At 41.6% G+C, this 12,671-nt stretch overlaps 1 protein-coding gene across 6 annotated transcripts in view; it reads left to right on the forward strand.

Annotated features, from left to right (window-relative positions):
- Positions 1–874: 874 nt before the first annotated feature.
- Positions 875–12,671, forward strand: part of ZNF280D (zinc finger protein 280D) — a 51,715-nt gene continuing 39,918 nt past the window's right edge. For 2 of the 6 annotated variants that reach the window (XR_008451815.1, XM_054077340.1), the window contains exons 1-4: positions 875–1,019; positions 5,987–6,135; positions 9,870–9,935; positions 10,043–10,410. Coding sequence is in view for 5 of the 6 variants with exons in the window: in XM_054077340.1 (XP_053933315.1) it covers positions 5,994–6,135; positions 9,870–9,935; positions 10,043–10,410 (576 nt within the window). In the remaining variant the exon portion in view is untranslated. Of the gene's footprint in view, positions 1,020–5,986; positions 6,136–6,741; positions 6,841–7,538; positions 7,701–9,869; positions 9,936–10,042; positions 10,411–12,671 lie in introns of those variants that run through there. The other 4 variants (XM_054077341.1, XM_054077342.1, XM_054077343.1 and 1 more) reach the window with 4 other exon arrangements.

Here is a 12,671-nt window from a genome sequence, read left to right on the forward strand (position 1 = left end):
CCGCCAGATCTCGACGAGGCGGCGGCTGAGGCAGCGCGAGGCGGGCGGGAACCGAGGCCGAGGGGCGTGTAAGGCGGGCGGGCGCGCGCCAGGCCGCGGCCGATGTGGGTGAGATGGAGCGGGCGAGAGACGGGGAGGCGCGCTCCGGGCCCCACGCTGAGGCTGAGGTGCAGCCAGGCGGGCGGCGGCGGGGCGTGGCGGTCGAGGAGGTCGCGGGTGGGCGGGAACCGAGGCTGAGGGGGCGCCGGCAGAGCAGTGCCTGGGGCTGAGGTGAGGCGGGCGGTGTGTGCCAGGCCGTGGGCTGAGGTGGACCTAAACCGGTGCGAGGCCCCGGCGTGAAGGTGAGGGGGGCGCGAGGCGGGCGGGAACTGAGGCTGAGAGGAGGTGAGACGGGTAGGAGCCCGCCAGGCCGCGGGCTGAGGGAACGCGGGGCAGGCGGTGCCTATGGCCGAGAAGAGCTGAGGAGGGTGACGCGCGCCGGGGTGTGAGATCGAGGAGGGCGCGAGGCAGGCGGAAACTGAGGCTGAGGGGAGGTGCGATGGGCGATGCGTGTTAGGCCGCGGCCTGAGGGGACGCGAGGTGGGAGACGCGCTCCAGGCGGCCCCGGCATGGAGCTGAGGCGGGAGGCTCCTGAGGCTGAGGAGGAGGCGTGGCGGGAGGCGCGCGCCAGGCCTCGAGCTCCGGCTGAGGAAAGGCCAGGCGAGAGATGTGCTGCAGGCCGCGGGCGGAGGTGAGGCGGGCACGGCCCAGGCCAGGACTGAGGCCGAGACTGAAACGTGCGGCCCATGGTGGGGTGTGAGGCCGGGCACATGGCTCGCGCGGCCCCGCCCCCGGCCCGGCCCCGCCCCGCGGCCGCCGGAAAGCAGGCGCCGCTGTGGGGCTGACCCGCGCTCTACCCGTCAGGCACCGCGCCGGGCGGCCGCCTCCCGCCCTCCCCCAGCGGCAGCTGAGGTTGCGGCGCCTCCGCCAACGCGGCCGCCTCCCATCCCCCGGCGGGCGGGCCGCGGCCCCGCCGCACGGTAAGCCAGTCCGCTGCTCCCCCGGGCCGCGCCGCCGGCTCCCCGCGCGGGGGCCGCTCGGGCGGGGATCACGGCCTGCGAGGCCGGCGCCATCTTAGGCCGGAGTAGGGCCCGGCGCTGGCCCCGCGCTGGGCCGCTGCGGCTCCTGGGGCCGCCGGGCCCTGCCCGCGGGGCGCCCTGGGCGGAGATCGTTCCGGGCCGGTCCTCCTCTCGCCTCGGTGCTCCCAGCGGCGTGGGCCCTATCCCGGCCCGAAGCGGCGGTCCCGAGCGCAGGGGAGGCGGGCGCTGCGCCGCTGCCCGCGGGGCTCGGATTCCTCCCACGGCCTCGCACCCGCGGCGCGGGGGTGTGAACTTGTGCCTGCCTTGCGGAGGCGACGCTGCCCTCGCCGAGGCGGAGCTTGTGGCGTCGCGTGGCCGGGGGAAGCGTCGGCTAGTGCCGTGTGGCTTTGAGGGAAGTTGGTTTGCGCTTTGGCTTTTTAAAGCGCTCGGTTTCGTCGTCGTTTCTTCGCTGTTGAAATAAATGCGGCCCTCGTTAAAAATACAGTTTCTCACAGTCCCGTTGAAGCTGTGGGTCACGTGTTCTTCTGCGACTACTGTGATGCCACCTATGTACCTACAGAAAAAGCCGTCTGAAAAATACAGCGTGGGTGCTCACCGTCTGATCCGAGTTCTACATTCGTTTTGAAGCACAGATATTAAATTGGAGAGGAAAAATGTTTGAATGATTATCTGATAATATTATAGAAAGATAACATTATCTGCTCCCTGGCTGCCCAGGAAGGTGATTGAGTCACCATCCCTGGAGGTGTTTAAAAGGTGGTAGATGAGGTGCTTGGGGACATGATTTAGTAGTGGACAGGTACAACTGGAGTGGATGATCTCTAAGGTCTTTTCCAACTCTGTGATTATGGAATGATGACAAACGGGGCTAGTGTGAGAAGTTTGTGGTTAAAGGTAGATGTCCTCACTCTTGAACCTTACTATCAGTTTCATGCTAGTGATTTTAAGCCAATCCAAAGAAGTGGTGTGTGTTGGAAAGCTCATTCAGCCTTAAGAGTGGGATAGGTGAATTACATGTAAGTGAGTTTTCAGTAATTGTAAAGCTTATTGCAGGTGCATTTGCTATGATTTTTTTTATAGGATTGAATTCTGTACATCTTTAAGGTGCACTTTTACAGAACTTCTGTTGTTTCCACTACACCTGTTACACTCTTGTTATATTTACTAACGTTTTTGTCATTTTTGGTTTTTTATGTGGATGCTTTTCAGCTGTAACAGTAAAAAAGCCAAGTTATTGATACAAGTGGCTTTTAATGAAGTTAGCTGTCTTTAAATATAATTTCAGTGGTGCGTAAAGATGTCTAAACTCGTGCTTTTAAAATGCATATTTCGTTCAAGGCTTATTGCTCTCTGTGCAATTAACTATTTTTTTTTTTCTATCAGGTTTTTAGTTCATTGCTTGTCTAGTAGCTACAGTGGTGTTCCGTGCACTTGTTTCTTTGCAGGTTGTTCATTTCATCAGTGCCTGCCTAATGAACTTTCAGGACTAGCCGTAGTTTTTGCTGGGAAGTTGCCTTTTAAAGCAATATCTTAATGTAATCTAGTGACATTTTTGAAAACACATTTTGAAGAATTTGTTCAGAACTTTTTAGCCCAGAACATTTTAAACAGTTCCTTTTATCATACACATAGACCATTTCATTGGAGTCTTGGACCACTCAGATGCATGGACTAGCTTTAAGGACATGTATGTATGAATGTGTATGTATGCTTATACAAATTAAAAAAACAGGGAAATGAAGTCTGTCAATAAGTTTCTCTCTTATACTACTGTCTGAACCTCCACTGGGAAGTATTTGGGGAGAGTGGGGTAAGAATTAACTGTTGGTTTTGGCTTTAAGCGTAACCACTAGCAGGATTCCTGGAATGCATTTTCTACTTGAATGTAGTTGAAGAAGCTGAAAACTTGGAAACTAGTTGTGCTCTAAATCTGAGTGTCAGTGTTTCCTTTGGCAATGGAGAGTATTCCACCAGTTCCTGCACACCTCCTGTAATCAAATCCATTCCTCCTTATTGCAACTGTGATTGCTCAGGCTACAGATATTTTTTTACCTCTGTCGTGCCAGTAAAACTGTTATTGGGCCAGGTTATTTTTAACCTGCACTAGTTCGTGTCATGCCCTGTGAAAAGTTGTACTAGCACAACTGTGGGAGCAGTGCAGAAGCTGGGGGAAACTCACTAGGCTGGCTTTGTTGCCAGGAAAAGAAGTTACAGCTTCAAATCATAGCACTGAAGCTAAAAAGTCTGATTAAAGGGTTTGAAATGATCTTGATATGTCTTAAAAGCTGCCATATGTTTTGAGTCACCTTTTGAGAATACCCTGATATGTACATCCTGATTCATAAAATGAAACATCTATAAGTGGTGCCACCAGTTGGTGTGACTTTCTAAAAGTCCATATGTTTGTTGCCAAATTACTCTTACCTGTATAAAAAAATTATCGGCAGCATTAAAGTGTAGTTGAGGTTTTCACGCGTATTTTGTTAGCGTTCTGTTAACGTCCAGATTTTTTGTGTCTATTTTTCAATAAGAATTATATGTTCTCTTATTTGCCTTCTCTGATCACATTTCATAATTAATTACATTTTTTTCCCCTGAGGTCAAAGAAAAATGATATTTTTTAATTAAAAAAAATCATACTTGTCAGTTTAATGAAAAAAACTATCTGAAAATAGTTTATCATGAATAAGCTTTTCCTCTGTGTTAGTAAAGAAAAGGTGTTCCAAAGAACGTCCTTCGGACTTGATTCTCTTTCTAGGTTCTGGCACATGGCCCCTGTTATCTGTCAAGTGGGAACTGGCTTTATACTCGTCCTGTTTTCCCATGACAAGAATCTAGCATCATGTTTGACTTCAGCACCCTAAGCTGATGGGGGAATGAGGGAGTGTAGCTTTTCAACTGTGTTTTGCCCCCAAGACTTAGTTTGTAACAACAGCAGCCCAGTTGGTGTGCGCTTTAATGCTAGTAGGGGCATGATTCTGTTGGCTCCCCTGTGATAAGCTCTTACAGACTAATCATTTCTGCAGTTCCATCACCGAATCTAGCAGCTCACTACTCCTATCATGAAATTGTCTTCTCTTACTAGAAATTGGGCTTTTTTTTTTTTATAGTCTCTGTGCTGAAGACTTCTATTTCAAACACTGTTGATGGGTAATGAGGGGTATTCTTAGTTTTGTGTAATTACATTTTCAAAAAATTAACTTAACCCAATGTTTAATATACATGTTGCTCTTGAAATATTTTTAGAAAGGAGAAAATTATGGGAAATTGTACGGAAAAATGTGTTGAATAACCCCCCTCTTCATGTTACAAGATCAATAATTTAGGTTAAGAAATATCAGTGTGTAACTGTGGATATAATTTTGGGTTTTGTCACCTTGTGTGTGAGGTTTGATAGTCTTTCATGGCATAATTATATGCATTACTGCTGGTCTGATGTCCTGACTATTTGTTTTAGGGCATTATAGTAGTGGGCAGTCAAACTTCCTTAATGAGTTTGCTTTGTGAAGTAAGTGCCTAGGTTGATTGTGGGCTTCATGAGAGGAACTGTTACTAGGATGTTCTTCACTTTATGTCAAAGTAATTCAATAATGAATTGAATTTTATGTGCTTAACTGTTGACTGATTTCAGTGAAGTCTTACATTGACTGGAGTTATTACTGGATTCCTCACCCCAAAACAGTTTTGTTTCCTTTCTGATTTACTGAAAAATGGAGACACTGAATTTTGTGAAGCCCTGTGTTTCAGGCAACGCAGACGCTATTGAATTGGGATCGTGATCCTGGATATTGCTGAGGCAGCCCTGTGGTTTTATGAAATTACTAGCCTTATTGCAAATTAGATATTGGTAATGCGTGTAAAGAAATATAAGAGTTTATTTCCTGTACTGTTCAGAAATACTTCCATGATTATGTTAGACAATGTGAAAAGAAAGAGGAAGATTTCACTGGTCATCACTGTTTATTTAAAAAATTGAATAAGACCATTTTTGGTTAGAGGTGCTGATGTTCATTTAGTTAAGTCCAGATGCTACATATTAATGTTTTCATACGTGACTTTTTTCCCTTACTGTAAGACCATGTCTCCAGTCAAGAGTGACTCAGTCTAATGAGATCTATGCAAAATTTTTATCAAGTCCCAATTGATAATAAAAACATTATGCAATGTGCTGTGAGTGTGGTTTTAGGTTTTTGTTGTTGAGAGGGGGAGGTTCAACTTTTTTTTTGTGGGTGGTTTGTTTTTTGTTGTGTGTGTTTGGGTAATTCTGTGGGTTTTTGGTTTTGTTGTGTGCTTTTTTTGTTTTGTTGGGTTTTAAAGGAGATGTGACTGGGAAGCCTTGACAGAATCTTAGAAAATTTGTGGGGCTGTGGTAGGCTGTGGGTTTGAGTGTTTGGATTAGGTTAGATTTTTTTTTTTCTTTGCATACAAAGGTAATAAAGCTGTAACTAGTTTCAGTAACTCAATTGTGGCAAGTATATTATATATTTCATGGTAGGGTCTTCACATTTTTTGTGAATCACTTACCTGGAATAGTACTATTTTTTTTGAAAGATACCTTTCACTGTGGAGTTGGAGGTTTTCTCTGATAGTTACTGATGGGTTACACAAAACCCAGTTTAAGTTATATGGACGATTTCTTTCATCTTTTCTCATTGCTAGTAGCAAATATGAGGATCCAAGTAATTATCAGAAAGGCAATGTAGTGATGGTCTTTGAAAATCTTCTATATTGGATGAGGTTCAACCTGTCTGGAGTGTGACAGAGGCGGGAGCGGGGTGGAGCAGGGAAGGAAGACCCTTCTCTGGGAATTATTGTGAAGTGCATTAATCTTTACTGTACAGGGAAATGTTTGTTTCATTAAAGTATTAAATGTTTCGGTATGTATGTTTTGTTTTTCACTTGTCTAGTTGCAAGATGGCTGAATTATTTATGGAATGTGAAGAAGAGGAGCTCGAACCATGGCAGAAGAGAGTTAAAGAAGTAGAGGAGGATGATGATGATGACGATGAGCCAATCTTTGTTGGGGAAATCTCAAGCTCGAAACCAACTAGTACATGTAAGGCAATATTTTCCATAATTTAAGACATAAGTTTCAAAGTGTAAAACTTTAACTTTGAAAATACCAAACTTTCAACAGCAAGACAAGAAATTCTATATCTTAAAGTTTTTGTAGTTCGCTGTCATTCTGAAAACTGGAAATCTTAAGAAACTATGTCCTAAAACCCAGGTTGTGCATAGCTCTGTCTGCTTCTAGCCTTAAATCTCTGAAGAAAAAATAAGAACAATTGAAGGCTTTGGCATTTTCAGTATGGTTAAAAATCCAATATATATGTTGCTGAAATTGCGTATAGGTGCTTTTAATGTAGTTGATACATAGTTAGATACTTGGAAGTGTCTCCTTCCTAAAGGCAGGTACATGGATTTAAGTCTTCATGTTACAGTCCCTCCTTTTTTCTTCATCTCACATTTGATGTCCTGGTAGACAGTGTGAATGGGTGGACATCTTTCAGGTAAAACCAAGTTGTAATTGTCTCAAGTATTTATTATAAAAACACAATCACTGAAAGTGATTAATGTGAAAATAGAGAAGCCTCTCTAAGATATTTTTATTAATTCATTCATCCCATGTAAAATTAAGATTTTTTTTCATGAATTTCTATAGTTTTCTCCTAATGCAGGCAGTGCAGAGTGAGGTTAGGTGGTTGTGATCACAGCAGATGTGTCAGGATTCCATGTTTGTTCTGTGCTTGGTCTTTGGCAGGTAAGTAAAGGCAAGCATTATTTTTATTTAAATTAATTTCAGTAACGAAACTTCTTGATTTCTATATGCAGCTGTATTGTAGTCAGTTGTTAAGAGGTTTGACCTGAGGTTTCTCTAGGTATTGAATGCACGAGACTTTGCATGGTGAGGTTTACTGCTTACAGTTTCTTTCTCGTGTCTGCTGTGCTTGTATCCAACATTTCCATAGTTATTTTCTAAGGGTGTGTGGTTTGCAGTGAAGAGTTTCGAGATAAAATGTTAAACTAGGTACTCTCTCACACTCTGCATGGACTTTGGAATTATCGTTAGCTCTTCAGTCATTTTAGTTCACAATAGTTCCATCTTGTAGCTGAACTCTATCTTACGTTGTTTCACACTGTGGTAGTAAGTAGTGCTTCTTATGCTAGCTTAAAAAAGTGGAAAATTATGTTTTAAATACTAAAGGAATACTGAGACTGATGTTAAAGTTGTCTCACCTGAAAATGGTTCTTAAGGGTTATCTTTTGCAATATTTTAAAATATGTTCTAGAGCCTCTTGAAAATTTGAAGAATGCTTTAAAATCACTGTAAGAGATTTTCTGCATTTACAAACTTCTCCAAGGACTGAGAAATATCCTTACTGTTTTCTGGAAGGTCCAGAGACCTCTGAATTGCTCTTGATCATTTGCAGGAGCTCATGGCATAGAACAGCTATTGAGGCACTACATATACATTGGAACAACAAATGCGCCAAGTTTCATTGCAGTTATTGAAGTCTCAGGATTTTTTTTGTAGTCGTAAAGGATGGAAATACGTGAAAACTATAATTTTTATATGATTCAGCAACTTCAAGAACTTCGGTAAAAACAGAGACTTAAAATGTACGCATCTTATTCTAGTGCTGTCCATGCTTGGTCCTGACACAGTCATGTCACTTATGGTATAACTTTTTACTTTATCTCTTCCTTCCCTTTCCTCAACTTTTCTCTTCATAGTCTTCTACATCATTATCAAAAACTGCTATGGAAGAATGACCTTAGCTCTTCTCTGGCTTGTAAGTAGTACCACCTGGCAGTACTCGGCCTTCAGTTGTTACTGGTGGTAGGCAAGACACAGTGAAATCAACTTTGTTGATCACTGTTTGGTTTTTACTTGAGAAAACACCAGTCTGATCAGATGAAAAAATAGATGGAAAATGGAGGCTGGCATGTAGTTCCTAATTTCTCTGAGAGGTATACTCTCTGCAATACATAGCATTTTTTTAACCTTTTCCTGACAGTGCAGTTACCAGTTTTTATACAGGGTGGTGTGGAAAGCTTGAAGGAAATAGTTAAAAACCCAACTTTGACCTGCTGTCATGCAGTGTCATGTGCAATGGAGGATTAGTTTGACTAAGACGAAAAGTAATTGACAGTTTGTTCACTTCAGTATTGCCTGCAGCTGCTCATCTTTCCTACAGTTACTGCTCATTTTTCTTGCTTCCTTTTTCATAATGATACAAACCTGTAATTTGTTGCTACTTTAAAATGTTGTGCTGCATGTTAACTTTCTTAGACTTCAATAGTGTTTTACATAAACAGGACAAATAACACTTTGGTGGGAAAGGGGGAAGGGCCCATCAAGTCCATGATGAATCAGTGTCATGTAAAGCTGGATTATGACTTCTAATCACTGACTTCCTGAGATGTTATTTCTAAAAACTGTGATTCTCCCTTTGTAGTTGAGGATGTGAATTGTGTGTGCATCAGGCTGAAGCTGAATATGCTTTTGTAAGATGTAACTTCTAGGATAGCTTTTTTCTTGTAGGTAAATGAAGGCTTTAGTTTCATTTAATTTCATTCTGGAATTCAAATACGAGGTATAGATAAGTGTGTTCAGCAAATCCTGAATTCAGTTAATCCTTGCTAATAGGTACTGTTGAAGAAAAAAATAGTATTCCTATTACAGGACAAAGTATTGTAATGTCTTAAAAAATGCAAACCTTTTTGGATCTGTTGATTGCGGCTGCTTTTTTTTTTTATATTAGTGTGATATGAATGCAAGTGGCAAGTTAGAAGTTGTGATCTTCTGAGCACTGCTGCCAATCTGTATATCAGCCTGACTCACATGTGCTAGTTACAGAGTCACTGGTGGTGGAATCAGCCTTAACCTTGTTAAACACAGCATGTACTCTAAGATCTGTTGTTTGAGATCCTGATGTAATTTGAACCTGGTTTGAGACGGTAGTTTAAACTTTGTTGGTTAGATACTGGAGGATCAATCTAATTTCATATGCATATTTTCACATGTTAGAGCAAGAAACTTGACAGCAACACTAATAGTTGAGAATTTGTCAGTAGAAAAATATTTGTATTTATCTGTTTTTGTAACATTCTGGAATGATCAGAAACCCCAGACTAAGACATAAAAAGTTGGAATATTGGTAGTGTTAGTTGGAGAATAATGCTCCAGTCTAAGAATTTCAGGTGTTTCTGATGAGCTAGAAGTACTGTCATAGACTACCATGTAGAAAGAAAAATCAGTCCTCCTGTAATGCAGCTGAACACGACTTCTTTGATTACTAGTCTGTTGATTTTTCTTTCACATTGGAAAATGGAGACTGTGAAGTATAAAATCAAATTTATAAGTGCTGTGTTCTCCTGTAATACAGAAGCAAATTGTGTAGTTACTGGTTTAGAGAAAATGCTTCCTTTAACGTACGTATACAAGAAATGGAAGTGAATAAATGCATTATAAATATTTAGCTTTGCTGATTATGAAATGTTACTTTTTTTGTTTGCAATCCTGTTTGTCTGTTAATCTATCTCCAAGAAAATAAAACCTGAGGTTCTTAGGTGAGTTAGTTTAACCGAAGCGAAGGGGAGTAGAAGGACACCTTAATCTGTATAAATGACACTTTCTTTTGCGAGGTATTTATTTTAGAATTAATGTTATCACTGATAAGTCAAATACTAATTTGTTTAATTAGTGGATATGAATGCTACTTTGAATTTTAAAAGCAATCAAGCTATTAATTTAACTGCAATTAAGATAAATGTAACTTTTGACAGATATATTGAACAGAGTCAACCTCAGCTCATCACGAAGGGGGATACAGAATGGTGCACCCAGTAGAGGTACTTTATTGTCCTAATATGGTAATCAAAACCAAAAAATCCACAAAACTGATGAGACTTCTGACCGCAAAATTCTGTAAAGATAACTTGGGAATCCTTTGCAACAGGTACAGTTACTACGTTCAAGCCTGACAGTCACCATTATGTGATGCCTGCCTCCAGCCCCAGTGCCGTGCCTGTTTCATCAGTCTTTCAGTCTGTAGCCAGACCTACTAGCTCTGTAGCAGTTCAGCCCTTGTCTATACCGGTGGATGTTTTGGGAACTTCGCAAACTCTGCAGAGACCAGTTGCTGGATGTTTATCAACACAGCAGATGCCTGGGTCAAGTTCTGGAGTATTGCAGCCTGTTAGCAGACCTGTAACCATTCCAGTGACGACACAGCCAGGATCAAGAAATATCACCATTCCTGTAGTGGCTCAACCTATATCCAGGCCAGTGAATACTGTGACAGCACAGCCTGTAATGCTTGATCAGGTAAATGTTTATTCCTTTAAACTGTGAAATACCTAGGTGCAATTTCTTCTGTGTAGATTAATGAGGAAATGACTCGGTCTAACCATTTGAAGACCTAGACTAGATTACAGACTAGGTTTTTGTAAACTGGTAAAGATTCTAAGACCATAACCTTGCATTGGTCAATTAAAGTATTGTTTGAAAATACTGATTTGCAAGACTCAAAGACGATACTTTAACAGTGGAATTATGTTAAATTAAAATCTTAGGCCTAAGAGAGATCAGTGCTGTTCAGGTTATTTTGTTTATGTTGTGTGGAGAAATGATGGAAATTCTCACATTTTAGATTTTGCGGGTTTCTCTGCTCAGAGACAAATCCTCCATACTGATAAAATCAGTTTCATTTTTGAAATAGTTTGCATTTGGTGTCCAAAGTAACTTTGTGGCTTTCCCACCTGAATTCTAATTTGCCTCTCTTGGGATTTTTGCTTCTTAAGAGAATGCTGTAGGGGTAGCTTCATAGGTGGTTTTGTTCTTTGGTTCATGGCAGTTCATGTGGCAGTTGTAGTGCAATGGTGGTATAGTAAGGAGTACTTAAGCAACCAAAAGCTGCCATGTCAGTAGATAAAATAATTTGGCAGCATACTTGTTGGAAAAGAACAAGGGAACTACACGTGTAGATATGTAACATAGCTCTCTTCCTGGATTGCCACAGAACCTCAGAATGATAACTAGGGAGTCGAGTTTGGTGCTGGTTTTATTGCATTAGCCACTGGAGTTTTGTGAGGGAGAAAGAATGAAGATCAAAATTTCACATTTATATGAGGTAAACTGTGATGCAATACCTTCATTGAAAATAATTTAAACTGCAACTATTAGGACGAGGTGCCTGTAATATTAGCTACTACTGTCAGGTTAAAATAAAGCTCGAAGCACCATCTTCTACCATCCATGCAAATATACACACCTGCAGTTGTCCCAGCTGTCAGTCTTTTGGTATAAATAAAAATCATGCACCTTAATGTATTCTGCATTTGCTGAACAAGGGAATCTGTGTGAATAAACATAGTTAATAAGGCCATTAAAACGTGAGAATTAAGTGTTCTTAAGACTTGTGGCTAAATCATTGCCAATGGGTGGTTGTGTTTTAAGAAAAACAATGCAGTGTAATCATTGCCTGTCAAGCAGGTAGCTGAATACCTGGCAGATTTGTTAGGAAAGACCTTTCCAATTGTCATGCTTTCCGATTTTGAGTCTTTGGTAGTTGATTAATAGTTTGCAGAGAGTAGTTGTGGACGTGTCTAGTGAAGGAGGTTGGCTACATCACTTTGTCACTATATCTAAAGAAGGCCTAAAACCTGAAGTAATCAAAAGCACAGATGTCAGTGAGATATCTAAGTTGCCCCTTGAGTCCTCTCAGATGTATTCTTTACAAAGCAGGACAGATAAATACAGGAAGATCTGCTGTGTCACCTGATGTAAACACGTATTTCAAGTCTGTCAATTTTATTATTATAAATGTTTGCTTATGACTTTGTATGCTTTATTAAATCTTTCAAAGGAGTGTTAGAATGTCTTGCAGAATCTTTACTGTGAAAGAAAGCCCCCCCTCCTTTACTTCCCTCACACGTAGGAAAGCTGAACTCCAAAAGGTATGTGTAGGCTGGAGATAACTCATCAAGATAGTGACTTCGTTCAGACACTGTGTACACAGCACCTTTCTGTGAGAGTTCTTTCTCATTCATCGAGTTTACCTTCAACAGGAATGTCAAAGTTGAGACATTTAAGTTTTTCAGTACTAATGTGCCCAAATCTTCCCTGGCAGAGTAGAGAAACACCTGTTTGAAAAAGCTGCAGCCTGAAATACGACTTTGAAGATATACCGCCTGGAAAGGGATCTCTAACCATTTATAAGTTAGTTCCGTCTATTCAAAGTTAGTTTGACATGCTTTAGAAAGTAGAGAATCCTTTTCCGGGGTATCAGTGCCTATGTATTCTGTGGTCTCTTAAAACTTCCACTGTTGACATTATCGTTTTATGTGGTTTCTTTACAGTGTTGACACTGTTGTTGCTTTTGTGAGCTCTTAATTTTAAGTTATCTTAAATGTAACATCCTATTCTTTTCATGTTAAGAAATTCTTGAGTACCTTCAGGAAGATTTTTCTGAGTGTTTTTCCGTGCTGCTGAAAGTGAGTCTTCCATCTCTTCAAGTTAACTTTTCTAGATTCAGACTGTATTTCCAATTTCAGCCTTATCTAGAATATTCTGTTTTCTTGTTTTTG

The sequence above is a fragment of the Cuculus canorus genome, chromosome 12 (assembly GCF_017976375.1).
Source record: "Cuculus canorus isolate bCucCan1 chromosome 12, bCucCan1.pri, whole genome shotgun sequence".
Lineage (NCBI taxonomy): Eukaryota > Metazoa > Chordata > Aves > Cuculiformes > Cuculidae > Cuculus > Cuculus canorus.